This window comes from Brassica napus, chromosome A7 (genome assembly GCF_020379485.1).
Source record: "Brassica napus cultivar Da-Ae chromosome A7, Da-Ae, whole genome shotgun sequence".
Lineage (NCBI taxonomy): Eukaryota > Viridiplantae > Streptophyta > Magnoliopsida > Brassicales > Brassicaceae > Brassica > Brassica napus.
The window spans coordinates 1,585,916-1,611,027 of NC_063440.1; the positions used below are offsets into that span (position 1 = coordinate 1,585,916).

The following is a 25,112-nucleotide window of genomic DNA, read 5'->3' on the forward strand; positions in this document are numbered from 1 at the left end:
CTAAATATAAATTTTATATTTATTATAATTTTATGATTTTTGATATTTTTATAATTATATTAGATGTAAATATTGTTAATTTATTATTTGACTGTTACCGCATTTGGTAGTTAGCCAGTCATAAGTCACCCGCAAACGCACCAATTTTTAACCGCAGTACCAGTCGTACAAATCTCTTTAAACCGCTCGAAACCGCAATCGTCCGCATCCACAAACTCCCGCAACCGCAACCGCTGCGTTTGAACCAGTCAGGCCCTAAGTCTAAACCCCATTCACAAACGCTAATCCCAATAGTATGATTAATATTTTTCTGAATAAAATATAAGAAACATCAGAAGTCAAAACCAAGTAATACAAACATGATTGTTTCACTGATTTATTGCTGAAACATGCTGATGACGAGCATACTAATGATCATATAATCTCTGCTTCCCTTGAACTCGGAGTTCTATCAATTTTCCGGTCTTTTCGAAAAAGAAAATGTAACGGTGTGTAGCAAAGACCACACAATACAAACGGAACAGCCATCATCCACATGATCCCCTTTGACAACGCCTCTGCCTCACGGCCAGAGTCTTTAATATTATCAATTCCTTTTGCGTCAAACCCGAATACTTTCTCCGACATAATTCCAACCAAAGGTGCACCAAACGATGAAAATGACACTTCGAGTGCACGATCAAAGGCATATATCATGGTTCGATGCGTAGGAGGAACAATCTCAGCTAAAATTGGAGAGTTAATGGCTGGTCCACACCAAGTTATGGTAAGACCCATTAGAAAAAGAATGACCAAGTAGATGTAGTAACTGCTAGTTGACTGTGGGATTATTCTTAAGAGAATAATGGAGAATATAGCTCCCATGAAAACGCTGAATTGTGCGCACATTACTCTCCCTGAGTTTGGAAATATACGAGACATTTTGTCTGCAACTATTCCCCCAACCAAAGACCCTATTGCTTGTCCCGTTGTGAACATCCCGCTCAGAGATGCTGTCTTATTGTGATCAAAACCTGAAAAGTGAAAATATTTTGAGAAACATGCAGTTGGAGTTCATGTTTCATAAGAATATTGTCGAATAGGGAGGAAAGTCGGAACGGATTTTAGGTTTATTCTATTCGATTTGTTTAGTTTGCATTCACTTAGGTTTGTTGAGAAAAATTGAATCAATATATTGTCTTATAGAAGATATTACTATTGGCTTAACTAAATTATAGAAAACTGGTTTGGAAAATGACATACTTTCTATTAGATAAATTGATCATAAAAGAAATTTCTCATATCCTTTGGGTTAGTAGTATAAATAAAGGTATGGTGTATGTAAAGTTTAAGTAGTTAATGATTTAATGAACCAGTTAGTTTAGATAGAATATATGTGAGATTGGTTGTTTTGGGGCCTATTCAGTCTAGGGTTCGTATAAATGTTCAAGTTTAGTTGGAGATGTTACTTTCCAAAGAAAAGTAGATTTAAAATGGTTTATGCTTGGTTGTAAGAGATATATGGACCTTCATGTCTAGAATCTTATAGTAATTAGAAATAAAATTAACTATAAAAAGGGACGTATACCAATGAGTTCGAACCACATGGTCCAGAAAACCATTGCATTCCATGGCACCAAACCTACGATTCCCTGCAAGACGATGATCTGAAATGTTTGTAACTTAGTTACATCTTTTATGGCCACCCAGGATTCCTTCCAAACCGTGCTCATAACCTCCATTGTTGCAGCATCATAGTTTTTCCCTTTAAGAACCATAAGTTCGTCTCTACAAAAATAACAACATCAAAACTAAAGGTCGTAATGACAAAAAAAAAGATTCTGTCATGTTGGTGCTGTATTAAATTAAAGAGCTTTATACTACCGTTCATGATCACGAGAAACGAAGCTACTATTTTTCCTTTTCCTTGGATCAGTGGCAAATAGAAACACAAGAACCCCAATCATCGCACTCATTGTTGCCAACAACATAAAGGCGCATCGCCATCCTGGGATTCCTAAGAAATCATGACCAGCCATGACAGTTGGTAGGACGGTTCCACATATAGCTCCAACCGTACCAATGAGATTCCATAAACCAAAGCCAAAACCTCTTGCACTATCCTTAAAACTATCCGCTATTATCGATTGAAGCACTGGATAAACAATTGCATGTCCAAACCCATTGACTGCTACACCAACGGTAACCTAGTCCAGGAAATTATATTAGCCCCAATCAGACATATATATCTGTTATGTATAATATTAATAGTCTATGTGTCAACCATGTCTTAATTATTGCATAATATATTTTTGCATATTATATTTTTGCATTGAAAGGTTAATATGAACTTCTGTGCAAAAACTCATAATGTAACAGAGAAAAAATTTAAACCAATATCTGATCTCAACACCATATGTAAATCGAATAAAACCTGGGTGAAGAAGTGGCTTGCTCCAACTGCAACAGTTGATAGGACCCAACATAAACAACCGACTGCGAAAACTGTCGGACGGTCATAAATAACGACCAATAAACCAGCTAAAGGAGAGGCAAGTCCTTGAACAATGTTTCTTATAAATGAGAGGTATCCAATATCATAGAGGGTTGCGTTAAATGCTTCTTTCACATCTTTGGCAACCGAGGGAATGAGTTTTTCGTCTGCTCGTTGCATCAGTGTGGCTAAGTTGATGAGAATGAGAGAGATAGATATTCCATAAATCTTTCCTGTTCGATAAACACTGTGTGAATCGCAGACAAAGTTACTAACCAAACAATCACCAAATTAGATTTCTGTAAGAAAATTGAAAGTTGCTAACTTGATGTTCATTGTTTTTGTATGAAGGCGACCTATGAGTAGAGACGAAGACAATTCTCGATGGATTTGGGGTTTATTTCTTAAGAACAAAAATAATTTTACTGTACCAACCATAAAAATCACTCAAAAGTAAAATTCTCCTCATCAAGTTCTGACTTTGTTATTGAAAATTAGACCATTTGGTCAACAGCAATCCTCTATATATGGCAATAAAATCATACCATTTTTATATAAAAAATCATAAAAGCTAGAGATCCAGTCTTTTTACAATAATAAAATAGGAATATGTTTTCATCATAATTAAATACAACAATAAAATCGAAATCATAATAAGTTTCATATCATCTCCATTTCTCTTGAACTTGGATTTAATTATAGCATTTTTAGATCTTTCTTGAAAATAAAATGTGACGGTGTGTAACAAAGACAACACAATCCAAATGGGATAGCCATCATAGACAAGATCCCCTTGGACAAAGCCTCGGCCGCACCACCAGAATCTTTAATATCATCAGTTCCATCTGAGTCAAACCCAAACATTTTTTTCCGATATAACCTCAACCAAGGGAGCACCAAATGACGACAAAGAACCCTCGAGTGCACGATCAAAGGCATAGATCATGGTTCGATGCTTAGGAGGAACAATCTCGGCCATTATTGGAAAGTTAGTTGCTGGTCCACACCAAGTTATGTGAGACCCATTAGAAAGAGTGAACATAAAAATGTAGTAACTGTCGGTAGACTGTGGAATTAACTTTAAGAATGCCGGAGAACTAGATTTTGACCCGCGTTTTCAAAACGCATAATTATCTCTTTCTTAAATATATTATTTTATAACATATTATATTTATAAAATTTATATTTTTATAACTGTTTTTTTGTTATATGTGTAGTAGTTGTTTTATATATTTAGAATGGTATGTATTGAGATATAAATATAATAATATTTATAATGATTCACATTTTAAAAGCACGGGATTTATTTCTTTTAAAAATTAAATATTTGTTAATTGTAACCTTATGTGTTATTTGATAACTAATTTTTTTAATAGTGTTGATGTTTTATAGTCATACAAAGTAATTCTGAAGAGTTGTTTTTTAAAAAGAGTTCCTTGTATTAATATTTTTAGTTTATTCTAAACTAATAAATTCCAAATATCCTTTTCGTGGCATATTTTAAAAGGTGATTAAAAGAAATACAAACAAAAATTTGAATCCATTTTATGTTTTACTGTTTTTAAAATGGGTTTTCTAATTTTTTTTGTCAATAAAAATCAAGTATTTAAATGAGCTTCTGTCTATAAATTCATGAAATCCACCCACAAGTAATCCAGCTTCTCCGACGGTTTTACCAGAAAAAAAGAAACGGAAAGTAATAATAAAAAATTATATTCAGATTTTTGGCATGACTAAAGTGCTAATACAACGTAAATATCATATATGTCATAAATCGATTTTAGTATAGTTCTTTGAAGTATACGTAAAAATGATTATAATCTAATTGGTTTCTAATAAAGTCAAAATGGGCTTGAAAATTCCAGTTTTTTTACTGCCAAAATGGGCTTGTAAATGTTTTAAAAAATATTTCTTTCTCACTGGTGCAATTAATGTAGCCGAAAACCATTTAAAATTTTCAAAAATGATAATAGCAATTTTTGTAATTAATTGAAAAAATTAAAGACATAATCTTAAGAAAGATTCTGCTTTAATAATATAGATATAGCTCCCATGAAAAAAATTAATTGTGCGGACATTACTCTGCCTGAGTTTTGAAATATCTGACACATCTTGTCTACAACTATTCCTCCGACTAAATATCCCATTGCATGTCCTGTGGTGAAAACCCCGCTCAAAGCTGCCGCTTGATTATGATCAAAAGCTGGAAATTAAAAGTAAATATATTTTTTTTTTACTTTATAAGCGCATGATTAGATATATATATATATATATATATATATATATATATATATAGATATGTGTGTGTGTTTTCCCATCTCTTATAGATAAAGTTCTTGACATTTTGTTAGATGAATTTGATAAAAAAAAAAATTCCTATCCACTGCTTTGGTATAAAAATTATTATGTTTGGTTGAACATTTCTTTTAGATAAGAATATATGTTTGTTTTTTTCAAATATGAGAATGGAATCACAGTTAAGAATTTATCATTAGAAACAAGTAATATATATATATCTAAGATACTTACTACTTAGTACTTACCCATGAGTTCGAACTACATTGTGAAAAAACCATTGCAGTCCATGGCACTGAACCCACGACTCCCTGCAACACGATGACTTGAAATGTTCGTAATTTGGTTACATCTTTTATGGCTAATCTCGATTCTTCCCAAAACGAGCTCATAATATCCAATGTTTCAGCATCTTAGTTCTTCACGTTATGAACCATAAGTTCATGACCTCTACAAAACATTATGTAACAAAATAAACAAAAAGTAGTTGTCATGTTGGTACTAAATATATAATCAACTATGCAGAGCTTTCATGTAAAAACAAAAACAAAAAAACTATGCAGAGCTTTATACTACCGTTCATGATCATGAGAAAGGGTGCTGCTAGTTTTCTTTCTCCTTGCTTCAGTGACAAAGAGGAAAACAAGAAGCCCAGTCATCACACTCAACGTTGCACTCAATAGAAAGGCGCAGCGTCATCCTGGAATCCCTAAGAACTTATGACCAGCCATTATGTTGCCAAGACAGTTCCACTTATAGCTCCAATTGTACCAATGAGAGACCCCATAAACCAAATCTGAAACCTCTCACACCCTCCTTAAAACTATTCGTTATAATCGATTGAAGAAATGAATAAACAATTACATGTCCAAACTCATTGACTGCTATGCCAGAGGTAACGTAGCCCATGAAACAAGATAAAATCCCAATCAAACACACCATAACATAGCGGAAAATTTTTTCACGTATGTTTACCACCACTAAAAAAAAATTGTCGAAAATATTTTTTTCATTAAATGACAAAAGACTCATATACATTTGTTTTCTATAAATAACATAAATAATTATTTAAATAAAAAGATAATAATAAATATATTTTTTTTTATGTTTTCGTATTATACTTTTTCAAAGTTGAACTTTTTTATAAATTTTATTTTTTTGAATTTTTTGTTTTCAAAATTTATTATTGAAAATCGAAAAATTAATTTTTAAACTATTTTTTTAGTTTTTTTTTATATTTTAAATATTTATTGGAATTCTAAATTTTGTATTTCACTAACCCTAAGCCACCCTAAGGTAACCTTGTCCATGAAACAAGATCAAATCCCAATCAAACACACCACAATTTTTTTTTTGCCAACAACATAGATAGACTCATATATATTCTGCAAACCAAACCGGTAACTCTGTATCCATATGGACAATAAACGACGGTTTTGCCTTCTTGCACTGCGTGCTAGACTGTCCGCCCTTAAATTCTGCGTCCGTGGTATATGAATGAGCTCTGAGCTGTTGAAACTTCTTTTCAAGACCTTGATGTCTTCTAAATAATTACTTGTAAAGGCTGACCATTCTTCTGGTTCCGAAACCATCTTCACCAACTGAGAACAATCCGTTGCAAATGTAACAGAAAACTATCGTAGATTCCTCATGGATTCCATTGCCCAAATTAGAGCTTCCATCTCCAAATGAAGTGGCGATTGACTCGCACGTGTATTCCTTACACCCATTAAACCATCAAATCCTTCCAGTGTGCTATACCACCTTTGTCTTGAAAAATTATCTTAATCTTTCCATGATCCATCCGTAAAACACCATCAACATGGGATAGACTATCGCTGTTACTGGTGTGCGAGTTTGATCAATTCCATGTGCAAGAGAACTTTGTGCCTCAGTCCAAAGTACCGACTCCGCTTCTGGTAATTTGAGAGTATCACTCGGATCAATATCCAAAAACTTTATTATTTCTTCCTTTCCATATATAACTCACCATAATATACTGAGAAATTTTCATGTTTACCATTTTTTTGGTATTATTATTCATGTTTACCACCACTAAAGAGACATTTTCAAAAATATATTCTTCATTTAAAGACAAAAGACTTTTATACCTTTGTTCTCTATATATATAATAAATAATTATTTAAATAAAAAATTTAAAAAGAGTAGCTGATAAAAAGATAAAAATATAAAATATAACTGGAAGTGTACTCAGAGAGTATGGTGGGCTTTCTTCAGACAGGGATTAACGACTATTATCCCCTGTCATTCCTAGTACGTTTGTGCTATGGCTTCATATCAAGAGACTGGTTAGTCAAGGTGTCGCATGTGTATAGGGAGGCTAATCGTCTAGCAGATGGATTAGCTAACTATGCTTATTCTTTATCATTGGGTTTGCATGTTTTTGAGGTTGTGCCTGATAGTGTTGGTGCTATCTCTTTGGAGGATATTCAGGGGGTCTCTAGACCTTGGCAAGTTTGCCTGTAACTTTTGTTTTTGTTCTAAATAAAGAATAGGAGACTCATGTCTCCTGCAACCTACTAAAAAAAAATATAAAATATAAAAATATAAAAAATATTTTTTTTAATGTTTTCGAATTATACATTATCAAATTCGAATTTTTTATTACATTTTATTTTCTGAAATTTTTCTTTCGATTTTCTTTTCAATTTTTTTTAAATCAAAAATTATTTTTGAAACTATTTTTAAAATATTTTTAAGTATTTATTTATATATTTATTAGAATCCTAAATTTTACATTCCAAAAACTCTACCCATCAACTCTAAACCCTAAGGTAACCTAGCTCCTAGTCCATGCAACAAGATCAAATACCAATCAAACACACAATGATATAACAAGAAATTTTCATGTTTACCACTTTCTTGGTACCATTATTCATGTCTACCAACATTAAAGATATATTTTCAAAAATACATTCTTCATTAAAAGGCAAAATACTCTTATACTCTTGTTTTATATATATAATAAATAAATAAATAAATAAAAATAATAAAAAATAGAAAAAAATATATTTTTTAATGTTTTTTTTGAATTATACTTTTTTAAATCTCGAAATTTTTATTATTATTATTTTTGTTCGATTTATTTTTTCAAAATTTATTTTTGAAAATCAAAAATTATTTTTGACACTATACCAGAAGACTTCCACGGACGTCGACGTACAATATCTCAGAAGGCTTTCCGGGGCTATATTCGTAAAAATGAATTATGTTTTTTTGTTTGGTCACAAGGGACTAACTGTAATTTCACATGACTTTTGGATTACTTTTACATTTGATTCAAGTTTGGGTATACTTTTGCAATCAAAATCAAGTTTTGAGTAATATTTGGCAAATCCCTCATAAAAGAATCTTATACCATCACTTATTTTTTTGTCAGCACCATCACTTTATAAATATAAATAAATATTTAAATAAATAAGTAACTTATAAAAAAAATTGAAATTTTTTATTCAATTCAAAATTAAAAAAAATGTTTAACTAAATATAAAGCATAAGTAAATGTTGATTAAATCTAAAAGGTATAAATGTATGCTACCTCTTTAATGATAGATATTTTTTTATTTCTGTGTATTATATTTATATTAAAAAAAATTATTGTTATCGGAAAAAGTAATTTTAAAATAAACTTTAGCATTTTCATAAAGTACTTTTGATATTTCTCAAGAATTATAAAAATTGATAAATATAGGATTAGATTGTAAAAATCACCACTTTCTTGTATCATTTTTTATAAAGCTATCACATTATAAATCATAATAGTTTGTTAATAATCAAGTCTTTTCAATTTATTATTTTATTCATAAGAAATTACATAATGCCAGATGGTAAGCATACTTCGTATAACATCATATGATTCATATTATTTAAAAGTAACTTTAATTTGACAAACACCTTTAAATTGACACTGTATTATTTGTGAATGACAGAAGGCAACATCGTTTTGCCCATTCGAGGAGAGAACTATGAGACGAACCACCTTGAGTCCAAGCTCGTTCGGAGCTAACCCTTACTTCCTCAGCTTTAGCCCTTACCTTCCGTCCTTCTTCATCCTCTTCGCCCATAACCTTTCTCACCAAAGACGCCACTTCTTCTCGGCTGATCACTCTCTTTGACGGTAACTCCGAGGTACGAACGGCTACACCGATCTCTTCAGTCAGAAATGTAGCATTCATCCATTGCTCTGCGTAAAGAGGCCAAGCCACTATTGGCACTCCTTGAGTTAAACTCTCTAACACAGAGCTCCAGCCGCAATGAGACAAGAACCCACCGATTGATCCATGGCTCAAGATCTCAACTTGTGGTGCCCATTGGGTGACCACAAGACCCATACCACGTGTGCGATCCAAGAAACCTTCCGGTAGACCGACACTTACCAGATCATCATCGTTCGAGCTTTCACCTAGGTAAGAAGTGGGCTTACGCAGAACCCACAGAAAACTTTGACCACTTAACTCTAATCCACATGCAAGTTCTATCGTTTGCTCTAAAGACAGCGTTCCACCACTGCCTAAACACACATACAATACTGACCTTTCCCGTTGTTTGTCTAACCACTCGAATATACTATTAGGCTTTTTAGTAGGCCCATTAGACCTAACAATTGGCCCAATAGCATAAACCGGTACTTTCATAACCCGGCTCAATTCTCCGTCCTCCATAAGCGCGGCTAGAGTATTTCCTTGTAGTTCCTCCCAAGTATTCACCAAAACACCATCGCTCATAGGTATCTCCTCGCCACACCGTACACACTCTCGGTAGTGTCGGTTCGACCGGTCTAGCATTGTTTCCATGATGTCATCCGCTCCAACCGGTCTACAACCTGGAATTTTCATAGGCTCTTTGATATCAATGTATTCCCCTTCCACAACCTTATCCAATACGGGCAAGTACACCAACACTGCCAAGAACCACGCGTGGGAAGCGACGTAAACGTACTTAGCCATGCCGACATCATCGGCAATGGACATCATTCCGGTACCAAGAAAGTCAACGATCATGACCGTCGGTTTTTGTGTCATTAATTTGACGGCGTCTTGAACCACGGGCTTTGTGGCTCGCATCTTTTCTACAATTTTAGTGAACACCGTCGCATCTGGCTCCACGAAGTGGTCTATATCAACCGAGGGTAATTCTGTAACTTCACATGTCCCCCTAGCAACAACTGCGCGTATGGCCTCGGTTTCGGCCAGGGAGGAGGAACCGGATGTTACTGCGAGCACTGTAACGCGGATGTTGAGGACAGAGGAGAGCCGGTTTCCAAGTTCGAGGATAGGGATGAGATGGCCTAAGCCAGGGCTAGCGACTAGAAGCGCGTGCGGCTGCTCCATGACCTAAACATTAGAAAGTTTAGTTATAATGATTACGAAAACCGAAAGAAATCGTTATAGTACAAGGGCGTTAATTAGATAAAAGGACTTACCTTTTCCTTATATTAGAAGTTGTTTCTTGCTTGTCAATGGCGGTGCATGAACTGGGATAAGACCATAGACTATCTATATATACGGGCTCATATGAGATATAGAGTATTTATTACTGATTTTAATTTAGAATTTGTTTTTTTTTTAAAGCGGCAAATGCTAAACTTATCTACCTCCTTTTTTTTTAAACACTTTTATAATATAGAATGTAACACGAAGATTTTCTAGGAAGTCACCCATCTTAATACTACTCTCGTCCAAGCAACTGCAGAGTTCTGATGGGATCCAGTGCATTAGTGCTGGTACCATTGCACCTCTACTTATCTATCTCTTAAAATGCAAAACCGTGGATTGAATCCGATATGGGTTACTGACAAGTGACATGCATGTTAATTATTACCCATATGATATGACCCAACGTAATGTTAAAGAGACCTGAAACTAAGGGGCATACCGACTTTTGGACTGAAGCTTAACTTTGTAGACACAAAGTTAAAATAACACAAAAAATCTACGCGTCCCGATGTTTCCGGATTTGTCCAGAGCAAGAAGAAGAAACAAAGAAAAGACGATTGGTGACATGTGGTAGGGTTGATTAAGTTTGAGTTAAGCTTGTAACTCAAAAATGTTACCAATCATGCATTAAATTTAATTTTTTGATTTTAAGTTTGATTTAAGATGTGTTGTACTTGAGTTACAACTTTGACTTAAACCCTTTATAAAATTGCTAACTCAAAAGATAAACCTATATCAACCAAATCCCATGTTTTAAGAGTTGAGTTACAAATTTAATTGATTTTTCCGTTTTAAAAAAAAAAATCGTGAACAGACCTTCTTACAACAAGAGAAAATCGTGAACAACCATTTGAGTGTCCCATAAATACTCTACCTAAATTTATGCTAGTCAAAGATTTTATAATCTTTCTTGTTCCTAATTTTTTAAATTATTCAAATGTTTAGTCAATTATACAAAACCTGAAGCATAAATTCTATTTGATAATTCAAAAAAAAAAACACCAGTCACAAAATTCTATATATATTGACCTAAGTTAGTGTGGTATCAGGCCATTCTCAAAACCCGAAAGCTTAAGGTCTATAATTGTTTTTTTAATTTTCACGAACATTTGTAATTTTTTTCTATTATTTGGTTTTTTTAATTTAAAGTTCATGCTAATAATATTATTTCATTTAATTTAACTTATTATTGATATTAAAATAAATATTATTAGTAGTTATTATAATACTTAGAAAATTATATATACTGAAAATTATTTTTTAAACTTTTATACTTATTTTAAAAAATTATTTCTATTTATTTTAAAAATAGCTTAATACGAAAATATTTATTTCTCTGTTTTTATATTTAATTCTTTTATTCAGAACTCATACTGCAACTTATACATCAAAAATATTACCAGTCACAAGTTTTAATAAAATGATAATTTTTATTTTTACTGTAAAACTTACCACATAAACTTACCGTTTTTACCACATACTTTTTACTGCAAGTTACATCGAACTATAAATCATATTGTAATTCAACTCTAAAACTACATGTCAATCACTCGGCTTCATACTCTTTCGGTCACATAAGCAGTGAGTGACGATGACGTGCGCTTGCAGCCAGCATACATGTCTTCTCAGTTCTCATAATGTTACTCGTGTTTCCAACAGATCAACGCACCCCACAAAATAACGACCACTTAAAGTTTTTATTTTTTTTGTTTATATATTTATTAGTTAGACTTTTAAAAGATAATGCATATACAATACATTTAAAAATAGAAAACATCAAATAACACGATAAAAATGACTAAGGGCATCAATAGTATTTAGTAGTGAGAGACTCCACAAATCTCTCATAAATCTAAAAAAAAATGAAACTGATTACGTAATTATGTTTTAGCTAAAATGAATTACTAACATGTGTCAATAGAGTACCTCAAGATGGTGTCGGATGTTCTTTACGAAGGGATTATATCTCGTACTTCTCTTCTTTTATAATTTTTTATTGTTAGAAACTATCCTAAAAAATCATGTAGAAACTACCAATGCTAATGGTCTAAAGACAACAATACATCGTCAAATGAAGTAAATTTTGAAGATAAAATTTTTTCCAAAATCTTTGTATCAATAAAATATCAATTCTATTAATTTTTTGGGAACTTCGAATCTTGGTCACATCACAAACACTAATTTTCTTTGTTATATTACATTGATCTCATCAAAAACCAAAGCTATAAATATTTTCAGTATAGAATTTATACTGAAAATATCAATTCAAATGAAGTAAATTTTTAAGAGAAAATTCCTTCCAAAATCTTTTTATCAATAAAATATCAATTCTATTAATTTTTTGCGAACTTCGAATCTTGGTCACATCACAAACACTAATTTTCTTTGTTTTATTCCATTGATCTCATCCAAAACCAAAGCTATAAATATTTTCAGTATAGAATCCAAAGTATTCAACCGAAAAATTTAAAATCTAGAAAACCAATTTTCAACAATTGTATAAGTATTGCCATATAACAAAAGACAATACACTTTCTTTCTATACTTTTGTTTTTCCATGGAGATTTCCATGATATCAGCGATATTATATTTATCCATGTTTTGATACTAAATATATTGTATCAAAATATATTCCGGTCTGGTTACCCATGAAGGATAAGCTTGAAGTTTACTTGAGACACAAGTTATGTTATGTTTATCTATAAGAGATTAGGAAATATTAAGTTGAGTAAATCCTAATGAGGTTAGGATAATTAAGAGATATATAAGGAGATGCTGATATGTAGCATAACTTGTGAGAGTTGAGAGCTTAAGTTTTTGAGAGAGTTTTCTTAAGCATTGTGAGTTAATAAGAAGAGTTCTTATTTGAGGAATAACACTTGTGTTCGTGAGGCAATACTTGTGTTTGTGAGTTCTTAATTCTACAACCCAAACCACCTCAAGCTTGAGTAAATAGAATGGACGTTTGACGTCAAAAAAAAAATGATTCTTCGACAGCGTCTGAAGTTGTTCTTCTACTCATGATCTAACATATAGATTTTTCAACAAGTCTTGTAATTTGTTTTGTTCCCAAATTCTTCGGCTAAGTCACCATTTACAGCGACGAATAATATCATGTAATCGATATTTGACCAAATTTTGTCAAAATGACATCATAATAGACCTTTCCGCCACGAAGATAAAGAATATCTGAACGGGACTGCCGTAGAATTGTCCCACACCGACAACATGATAGAATTCTAATAACCGGTATATACCAAATGGTCATGTGTCAAACAGTGGCGGATCCAGACCGGATATTTGACGGGGGCACATAATTAATAAATATATTTAAAATTATTTTTATATATAGTATAATTAAATAATAATTTGTTAAAAATATTGTAAGCTAACTATAATCTGTGAAAATAATTTACACTAACTTTTTGAACACATGAAACATTTTTATAAAATAACTTTAAGAATTCTTACACTTCTTCACAAATGTTACTAATCACAATAATTCTGTTACACAAAAATAATTTGAAAATATATAGAAAAGTAACCTTGAAGTTTACATATATATATATATATATATATATATATATATAACAATATGTCAAAATTGTAAATAAACTGTTTTATCATCATCTTTATATAAACTAAACTCTAAAATATGAAATAAAAATGAATAGATAAATTTATTATTTTAATATTAATTGGTTTTATTTATTTACTAGCAGTTGTGAATGTTTGTTATAATAAAAATATACTTAAAATGTGGCACCAAACTTGAAATCTAAAGATGAATATATCTAAAATATAATATACAAACTATGAAAAACAAATAAACAAAAGGAAGAAGAAGGAAAAATGCTGCATATAAGTTATAACTTGTAAAGAAAGATACAGTAAAAGTAGACTGTAAACGTGTCAAACAGCAAATTAACTGTACAACAAAGTGGAGAAAACAAAAAAGTAATTATAAAGATGGGTGGTATCGAACCATGGAAGAATAGGTCAACAGTGGGGCTTCTTTACCAACTAGTCTACAAAAGCAGAGTTGTTCCCTTGGTTGTTGAATAGATTTTATAAAGTAGTCGGGGGCACGTGCCCCCGTTCATCACACTGTAGATCCGCCCCTGGTGTCAAACTTATCGCTAATGATGATCGAGATGATCTCACGATGTGTATCCAGATTTTGATCAGTAATCATCACTGTCAAGACAAAGACCAATTACATTTGATATGCTCAAATTAACCCAATGAAATACTCTCCAATTTCGGATCGTTGGATCACTTAATAGACTTCAGTATTTGATTTAAGCTAAACAGTAATAGATGTAAAGTAATAAAATACAGAAAGCAAAAGTGGTTGTTAGTTCAGATCTCTGTTCGAAAACGCGGACGCCTAGCCGCCCGGCTAATCGCTGTTCGGACACCTTCCGAGGAAAATGGCCAACAAAATCGTTAGCCAATTAGTCGGCCCGTTAAACCGATTACTCGGCCCAATTACTGATTATTCGGTCATTTAACAAATTAATCGGCCCAATTTAATAGGTTTAAATGGTAAACTATGAAGGTGTTATATTAGGCCTCTTAGGAAATCCGAAGCCCATATACCTTGAGTTTGCATTGTATGTGTATTCTATATATAGAGTCAGACTTTGCCTCTCTTTTTTCCCGTAAGCGATGTGGAACTTTGTCCAAGGAGAAGAAATAATACAATAATAAATAAAAAGCACTAAGAGAGATCGAATCCCGGGTTGTTCAGCACAATAGCAAATGTCTCAGCCACTAGGAGACAACGAATACTTGTTTTAATACTCATATGTCTCTATATATACATATAGTCCTCCATTAATTTGTGTTTCAATTATATGATATTCATTTTTGCCAACAATTAATTTTTGTTAAAACCAATAAATATAAATTTTAATAATAACATACGAAAAATATTATATTCTAATTTATTTATATTATATATTTAAATTAAATATTTTAATAAAATAAAATAATAATTAAAACTAATCCCCGCGTATATCCTGATTAATCTCCGATTTTTTAGTAACTCGCTAGGCCCGAGGTTGCCGCCCGACTAGCGCCTAGCGTAGTTTCAAACATGGGTTCAAATATGAAATACACTAGACTCAAGGAATTTCACATGTGAATCAAAATTGCAGATCAACAATTGCTAAGGATTTATGGAGAATTGTTCTTGAACTCAAATCACAATAATTAAAGCAATCCACTCTCGTTGCAGAGACTATCTATGTCTAGATCCTAGAATTTCAAATATTTTTGCAAATTCAATCAGTTCAGAGAAGTATTAAGAACAAGTTTGATAAATTCACCAAATTTCTAAACCAATAAATCAATAACACTGTTGGGTCTACCAATTATCCTAAAATATAGATTTCTGGTTGTCAATCCAAATTTAGCATTAAGAACAATCCAGATGAAGAATACAAGATTACCTTAGCAATTCAATTCAATCTAACAATTCATCCTAAACTCTTGAAAAACTATAAATCTAACAGGTGAATTACTTAGACATAATAGAAGAAACACAAGTCATAGTATAAATAAACTGCACTAATAAATCAAAGAGAGTAATAAGAGAGTTTGAAATCTTCTTTCTACTGAGATTTGATTTGTCTCTCCAAATTGCTCCCCAAGTGTAAAATAAAGCGTAGCCTAAACAATGGGTCAAAAATAATAAATATAGGTTTAAAACACATCAAGGACTTAATTGCAAATAAGGTAAACTTCTCGGTCAAACTATAATTTTTGAAACATAATAAAAACTCGTCGGAACTCTTGTGCACAATGGGTATCGACCGACACCAATAATGGAGTCGATCAACACCAGACCAAATCTCAACTCCGACTCGATGTTTTCTAGGGGTGGGCGTTCGGCTACACATTAAATTTTGATTCGGGTCTATTCAAATTTTAGGGGTTAAAGATATCAGACCCACTAGGATATTTATAAATCTCTGTTTGAATCTGTCCCGGTTCAGTTCAGGTTCGGATAACCCGTTTAAATTATTTAAAAACAAATTAAATTCATTATATACTTTAAATTTCTCAAAATTAAAAAACAAAATAATATATTACATATAAATTTGAATAATGTATGCCAAAATACCTAAAACTAAAATATAAATTGGTTTGGCCTTAATATTTGGATAGATAATCAGTTTATATTTCAAGTATTTTTGGCACTTGAGTATTGTTTAGCTATTTTAGACATTTAATTTTGACTATTTATATATATTTTCAAATATTTTGGAAAACTTCGAATTATCTTATACTAGGTTAAGACCCGCGCATTGCGCGGGATGAACATTATATATAAACATTATTTTATATATTAAATATTTTTACATATTATAAAATAATAAATATATTTTGAATAATTAAAAGTCAGTAAGTATTAGATATATAATTAAATTGGTGTGAACATATAAATCAATTTTATTAATCCAAAAAATATTTTTTTATATTTGATAGGATATGTAATTAAATTTAAATGATACTAACATACATAGTATATTTTAGTATATTTTTAATATTAATGTCTATTAAATGATGATTTCTACTCATATATTTTTTTGATCATTTGTATCTTGTAAAAAAAAATTAAATTACTCATAACAAAATTTTTATTGTGGGATTAATAGTTTTAGTAATTTATATTTTTTAAAAATAAGTTGTCAATATTCGTTCAAAACTTTTATCAAAAAAATTGTTCAAAGTAAATTTTGAAACTAAATTATTTATGTATTTTATATGGTTTATAGTTTAATTTAAAATGATATATATATATATATATATTAAAATAATTAGTTAAATTAGACTTTTTACTTATATAATTTTGTAATCATTTGTATTTCTTCATAACAGAAATTTTAAACCATGGATCACAAAATTTGAATGTGAGGTTTTTAACAGTTTTAGTAATTTACAGTCGTTTTTAAAAATTCAAAATATAACATATACAGAAAAATCTAAATTTTTATTATATGGTTATTGTGGTTGTTTAATTTATTTAATAGTTTTAAATTAAACAAATATGATAGAAGATACACTACTTTTTTTTATCAAATCTTTATTATTCAAAATTATTAATTGTCATATATATTTTAGCCACATTAGGTAATTTCGTAAATTTTATTAAAGGAAATAATAAAGTACATTAATGATGAATTTATTGTTAGTTTAATAAAAAGTTTATTATATAATTAGATGGACCAACATATTTCTCTAATGATTCTAAGAATCAACCTAGTGATGACATGTGGCTACAAAAAGAAGTTGTAATGCTTCTCAAATAATATATAGGGGATATTTTGGATAGTTTTTTTAGAGAAATTTCCATAGATAGCCTTTTTTAGTTTATTTTCACAAAAATAGACTTCAAAAAAGAAAATGACCAAAATAAGTTTTATTAAAGAGTAAATATGCACTTATATCCAAGGGTTAACTAATCTATACTTAGGGTTTAGAGTTAAGGGGTGATATTTTGGGGATAGAATTTCAAATTTAAAAGAATAAAAATTTTCAAAATAAAAATGGTCTATTTTGGTGATTTTGAGTGTCGTTTTTATGATAAAAACTTAAAAAGTCTATTTGAGAAAATTGCCCTATTTTTTATATTAGTATTTACATATATAAATATATTTCGGATACATTTGGATATCCAAAATACTTATGTTTGGGGCGGGTTTGGTTATGGTTCTTTAGATATCTAAATTTTGAACCTATGCGGATATTTAACCAATCTTGGTTCGGATTCGGTACTACTTTTTCGAATCGGATTCGGTTCTTCAGATTCATGTTTTTGCCCAACCCTAATGTTTTCAGCTCTAATTCTCTTTATGCTCCTAAGTGCTCCAAAATTTCTAAACTTATCCAAAACGTAACTGAACTTGCAATGACTCGATAAAAATTCGAAACATACATAAAACTCTAAATAAAGATGTATTGCATAGTCAAAACCCCATAAAATATGATGTATCAACACCCATGATTAGAAGATGAGAAATAAAAGAGCACTATTTTTACAAAAAAAAAAAAAAGAGCACTATCTACATATCTTTGGAAAAAGGCCAAAACTATGGCCAATGTCAACACTGAAATCATCTTGTAGATGTATAGATTAGAGGAGCACCACCGGAAACACTGTTACTCCCGTGACCAGGTCCAGAAACAGACTTCTATCAACAGAGAGGAAAAGTCAATCGCTTATACAATCGCCATTAACTGCCATAATAACCGCATTTATCTATTCTTGTCTTCTAATACCATTCCTTACTATGTGTGCCATTTATTTAAGTTATCTACACAATCATTTAAAGGTTTATAGTTGTGATGACATCCAATTTCCAAACAATTTTGTTATTGTGAACGTCAGTAATCTAATTCAAATGAGTTTTTTTTTTTTATCGATGAGCCTTGCTTATTACATGGAGAATAGAAAGATGGCTCTGGACACCACAAGAAACTAAGTATCTCAGGCCCGTAAAAATAAGTATATGCTATGCCAGTTTACAAAAGAAAAAAGCATATTTCGTTCATGTAGGTAGTATGATGGTTGGATGGGAAATTGGGAATTTATAATACAATTTTCGATTTTCTTACCACTTACATAATTATTAAGGCGTTTGTTTTAGTCATTCCTCATTGACCTATATAAACAAAAACAATTAAATATACCCATTCCTATTCCATGTTGCAAACCATTTTCTATAGAGTCCATGTTACAACTAAATTAAGTTTCCCCACCTCCATTTTACACAACTAATTTACCTTTCAAACAGTTATCAGTCAAACCATAATATCACTTGTCATACTCAGTAACGTTTGTCATTTTACACTGCTCTAATCTAATTTTAAAACTATGACATTTGATTTATTTTATCAAAAATTACAAAACATTAATATAAAAATAAATACTTTTTCATATAAAGTTGGATAACATTAAGTTTTTATAAAAAAAACAGTAGATTTAAAGCACTAGAAATATAGTTTTCTTGTTTTTTTCTACAAATCATTCATTAAACTAATGTAAATAATTTCTAATTATGTCAGTCTCAGTTGATAAAAAAAATCAAGCTGTTTAATCTTTTGTATGACACATGTCAGATCACAAATAACTATTTATCAATTTTTTTTTTAATTCTTTGGTTACCAATATTAGAAAATATTCAACAATTCGCATTAAGCAATTTATGTGTGTTTGATAACAATTCTCCCATTTTTGAAAAAAAATACTGTAATAAGTTTTCTAATTCTTTTGTATCGATTCTCATAAAGAAATAGTTCCATAAACCAATTATCTCCAAATATATTTGAGTGTATATCTTTTAAAATCAATCTCTCTTTGAAAGAACAATCTGTAGAAGTTTCAATATTTAAACCATATGCTTCCAAATTATGATAAAAAAAAAGATTATCCAATAAGTATTTTTAACTAATTTGTTTATCCATAAGCATTAACAAAAAAACTAAAATATGTCTATTTAGCTCGGATGGTCTAATCGATGTTTTGGTGGCTTACCAGTCCGGCATGATTTTACAATTAATTTATATACTAGTTTCTTTTTTAAGATATTAAAACAAAGTATTAGCCTATTCAAAGAAGCCTTATAAAACATTACAAAAGTCCTCAGTTCTATAACCATCTTGATTACAAAGATACAAAGATAATTTAGTACTTCCCTAAAATAATTAATATTTAAAATTATTATAAAAAAACATAAATATATTATAAGATTTTCTAACACTATCACTTTCTGAAATTATTTCTATAAATATCACATTATCTACACTATTATTTTCGAAACTCGGGCGTGGGTTTTTCTATTGGATTCAGTATCATAGTTATCCCAAAAAACCTCCCTCTCTTCTTCCTGCTTGTCAATGGGCTTAGATGAATCAAAGCATTAGATAGAATGCTAAGTCCAATTCCTCAATATTCTTCTTCTTCAGTGGCCCAAGCAAGATCATCTATCGGAGAGGATAGGGTCCAAGATCTGACTCTCAGATATATCCCCTACTACGAGTTACTCTGTGGTACAACAGGTTAGCCACATGAGTCAAAAAGGGCTAAAACTGCTGGTGAAAAAAAGTACATTGATGGTAAGAAGGTGTCATCTCTTTATTTCTGTGAAGACAACATATATGGGAAGGCACACCGTGTGAGCTTTGGAGTTTAAAAGCACACTACAAAACTACCATTCCTCCAAGAGAAGAAATGGCACCAACATTGGTCACTGAAGCACCTTTCGTCAACGAAGGAGCTATCCTCCCCGGCAACAGAGTAGGATAAATGCCATGAAGCTTCCCCGGTCCCTAGAAAGGGCTTTCCCAGACCAATGCAATACCTATATTCTCACTTTACTTCTCTCTGGCAGCTATTGAAGTGGAAGTTGGTGAAATGTACGATCTATTTCAGCTCTCTAGGACAGTCAAAGATCCTTTCTTTAGTCCTGCTTTACTATATAATGCCCTACTTTCTCGGTTTTCTGGAAGGTTCTACCTAGATGCCGGAGGAACCCATTCCCTCTGTTGTTGTTGTTATCTGTTGATTTCCTAGCTGACCTTCCTACTCCTGCCTACATGGCATATCCCACAACAGGTATTAGCTTTTGACAATGATTACACGCTTATTATTCGCGTCACGTCAAATAGAGAACTATGATTAGAACTCTAAGCTGCTTCAGTTTCTCTTAAGTTAAGGGTGCTGATGTTCCCACTGGTCTGGTACTATATTTGATATTCTGGTTAGCTTGACATGCCTAATTAATAGATACATTTGATTCTGCTTTTCTTATTTTCGAAGTGATTTTTTCTATAAGCTCTCACGTTAAAAATTAGAATGATTAAAATCATTATTACTCTTAATAAATTTATTAATTGTGTTGAATGGTCAACTAAATTTGTCCATCATATTATCATTATCTAAAAATATTATTTCTTGTGTTATAATCTAAAACTATTCTATATTACATAAAAAAATTATTACTGTGTTATAACTCAAAATTAATAAAAAAATAAAAACGTGAAATTATTATATATTTATAAAGTAAAAGAGAAATAAAATTTAATTAATTATATGCATTTCCGAACAAAATTGCAAAAACGTGTTTTCTCGCCAAAATTGCAAATACGTGTTTTCCCGCAAAATATCGCAAAAACATGTTTTTATGCCAAAATCACAAAACGCGTTTTCACGCCAAAACCCAAAAACGCATTTTCCCGTAAAAAGACAAAAATACGTTTTCCTGCCAAAACCACAAAATGAGTTTTTCCGCCAAAAGCGAAAAAATATGTTTTCTCATCAAAATGCATTTCCCGCCAAAACTGCAAAACGTGTTTTTCCGCCAAAACGCATTTTCCCCCGAAAATTGCAAAAACATATTTTCCCGCCAAAATGAATTTTCTCGCGAATACCGCAAAAACATATTTTCCGCCAAAACACATTTTCCGCGAAACCCGAAAAACGTGGTTTCATGCCAAAACTACAAAAACGTGTTTTCACGCCAAAACCTCAAAACTCGTTTTTCCACCAAAACCGTAAAACATGTTTTCCGCCAAAACCAAAACAACACAAGAGTATTTCGGTAATTTGTTTACTAAACTCATTTGGATGGAGATGAAAATAAAAACAAACAAACATAAAATCTATTTAGATGATTCATCTAGATGAGCTATCTGGACATACAAACAAACAGTCACAAAAATCTGAATGGACCATCTGGATAGATCATACAAATGAATCATCTGGATGGAGATGAAAGATGCTGAAACGAACAGTCCCTATCTCTTTACTGCTATGTGCAATTATCAGTCAAAGCCTTTTCTCACAAGGAAACCTTAGTTACCCATTGATGGATCCAATTTCCTTTACTTCAAGCTGTCGTAAGATGTCATGATGTTCTGGAATAACTCTTTACCTCGTTTTGAGGATGTTACACACCCTTGGAGTTTCAGGGTGAAGTTCTCTTTACCTCAGTATGAGGAAGTTACTCTTTGTAGTACCACCTTATTACCTCATTGCGAGGCTGTTACATGGAATTGTGTCTTTGTGGTTATGGATTCTATTGTCTCAGACTTGTCTACTTGGCTATGGTGGTCCTACTCACAGCTCTTAGGCTCTTCAAAAAGATGTTTTGTTGCCTCTGAGTTTGTAGCTGGGTGTCCTCCAATTGGTTATGTTTGTTCAGTGATAGGATCATGGATTGAAGCCTGTGACCCCCATCGCTCATCTAGTAGAGTATGTGAGTTCTCTGTCATAGTAGTGAAGGCGTTTTGCTGCAGAAAGCTTCTCCATCAGTAACATCAATTGGACTCTCAAGTCTCCAAAGTCTTTCGGTCTCAATTGTACCCTTCTTTGCCCTACGCTTAGAGATGGATTTGAATGAGATCACAGGTTTCCTCATCTTCGAAAACCTTGTCACTCTCTACACTCCTATATCATGTTGTTCTAATTTATGCACGCAATATGTTTAGCTGTTGCCTTTGCAAAGGGTTTAGTACTTAAACTTTGTTGTTTAAGTACTCTATTTTGAGCTAGGTATGAAATGAAACCGTTGACAAAAAAAAATGCTATTTTAGAATGAAAAATATAATGGAGTTATAGATGCTCTAATAGAGTTACTCTATTACATAGGAAAATATATTGGGATGTTACCCTTCTATTCTAAACTAGATTAAATTCGTGCTTTGCAAAAAGTGAGACTACTCTTACATTGTGAATGTTATATGACATTACATGAAATATAATTTGTTATATCTAGAAAAATGTTGATCATTGTTTCTTGGTTCTAACGTAAATTTTCGGATTAGTCAAGAGAAATTATCTCCTAAGTCAAAGGCTTGATGTCATATGTGGTGGAGAACAATGAGAATCACTATTCAGTTTGTAGGGGATCTAATATAAGCAGAGATGTCATACTTGAAAAGTTTGTTTCTACACATATGACATACATATTTATTGTAGCAAACTTATTAGACAAACCAACTATTATACTAACTATAGGTAACATATAGCTTAGCACCTTGTGAAAATGTTGATCGTTGTGATTGATTAGTTCTCATTAAATTTTCAGGTTGTTAAGCAATTCTCTCATACTCTCTTGGATGGCCACGTTTAAAATTTTGAAGAGAGACAACTGGTTACATATATCCCCTTATATATTAAATGAAAAGTCACTTTAGTGATTTCTGGTGACGTGTCGCTCATAGGTGAAGTTTTAAGAAATTGTTATAATTTGATTGGTCGATTGTTCTTAATTTTTATTTATTTAATTTAGATCTAAAAATTTAAAGTAAATCTAAAATCATTTAACATCACTTGCCATATAATCTAAAGAATATTACAAATAACAATTTATGGAAACTAATTCTCAAAATTATAGAAAGATTAATAATGTTTTATTTATTACTTTTGATATTTATTAACTATAAAATATAATGAACGAAATTTTATATAAGATAACTATAATAGTTTTATACTCTACTTGATGAATTGTATTCAAATATAATTATATAATAACTATTTTAAATATTACAAAATCCAAACATGTTTATTAATATTATTTTTAAACTATTTATCGTTGTTTAAAGAATAAATTTATCAGAATTTTAAAATAATTTATAAAATGTTAAAAATTATTTATAAAAATATAAACGTACTATATATTGATTGAAAAGTCACATAAGTGATTTTTATTACGTATCGATCATAAATCAACTCTTCAAATTGTTACAATTTTATTGGCCGATGATTTTTAATTTTATTTACTAAAATTATATCTAAAACGAAAGGATAATTCAATTACCACTTTTCAAATAATCAACATAATTTTAGAAATAATTATTTGTGGTAACTAATTGTTGAAACTATGAAAGAGTAATAATGTGATCAAGTTTTTTATATATTTATAAATTACATAAAATAAGAAACAAAATTTTTTATTTGAATTGATATAATGATTTTATATTCGTATACAAAGCCTTATATTTGTATATAAATTATAATAATAACTATTAATGTTTGATAAATTCCATGCATGTTTTATAAATCATTTATTAAATTATAAATAAATTTATAAAATTATTTATATTGGCTTATCAGATGTTTTAAATTATTATAAGAGGTTCTAAGTCATTTATAGAAGCTTATATATTAATTTATAAAATGTATTTTGAAAAGTTATTTTATATTAAATGAGAACTCACTTAATTAATTTTTTTCTTATGTGTTTTTGAGTTTTAGAAAAACTATTATAATTTGATTCGTTAATAGATTTTCTATTTTGTTTATTTTATGAGTAAAAAAATTACCAAAGGGCTGAGAAGCAATGATGATGACAAGTTGGACAAAATGGCAAACTTGTGAATAAATTACCAAAGCAAAATTATTGTTTAAAAATGCTCCCCTTTTAATATATAAAGAATATAATGGGTTTTGTATGTCAAAAAAAATAAATAAACAGAGCTCGTGTAAGAACTTTAGTATTATTTTACGTTCTCCATTATTCTATTGCAAAGATCTATATGAGTTCTCAAAAAAGAAATCCATCAAAAAATTCAGGAACAAATATATTACAAGAAATCTAATTGCACCATGATTTAGGTCTAGGTTTACAAAGAACATGTTTCATATTTTTCATTCATGATAAAAAAAAACTTAATAATCTGGTAATTTGGTCAGTTTTGCCAACTTTTTAGCCAAAAATATAGTCTGGTCATTTGTTATTACTAGGATATCTACTACATGACAGTATCTATCACATTCGTATACAGTATATTATACTATTCGACATGGTATGATAAAAGATATTATTTAATATTATAAAAAAAAATTGTAACATCAATATATTAGTTTCCAAATAGTG

At 30.8% G+C, this 25,112-nt stretch overlaps 2 protein-coding genes and 1 pseudogene across 2 annotated transcripts; all 3 read right to left on the bottom strand.

Moving 5' to 3' along the window:
- Positions 1-371: 371 nt before the first annotated feature.
- Positions 372-2,809, bottom strand: LOC111213937. Its single transcript, XM_048737326.1, has 5 exons — positions 2,799-2,809; positions 2,414-2,744; positions 1,864-2,186; positions 1,568-1,767; positions 372-1,013 (listed from the first exon to the last, which is right to left on the bottom strand). Exons 1-5 carry the CDS (start codon positions 2,807-2,809, stop codon positions 415-417), a joined length of 1,464 nt encoding a protein of 487 aa, XP_048593283.1. The 3' UTR covers positions 372-414.
- Positions 2,723-5,677, bottom strand: LOC125576710 (annotated as a pseudogene).
- Positions 5,678-8,575: 2,898 nt separating this feature from the next.
- Positions 8,576-10,468, bottom strand: LOC106356156 (UDP-glycosyltransferase 72D1). Its single transcript, XM_013795966.3, has 2 exons — positions 10,212-10,468; positions 8,576-10,122 (listed from the first exon to the last, which is right to left on the bottom strand). The coding sequence occupies exon 2, from the start codon at positions 10,117-10,119 to the stop codon at positions 8,686-8,688; it is 1,434 nt and encodes a 477-aa protein (XP_013651420.2). The 5' UTR covers positions 10,120-10,122; positions 10,212-10,468; the 3' UTR covers positions 8,576-8,685.
- Between the last annotated feature and the right edge of the window lie 14,644 nt (positions 10,469-25,112).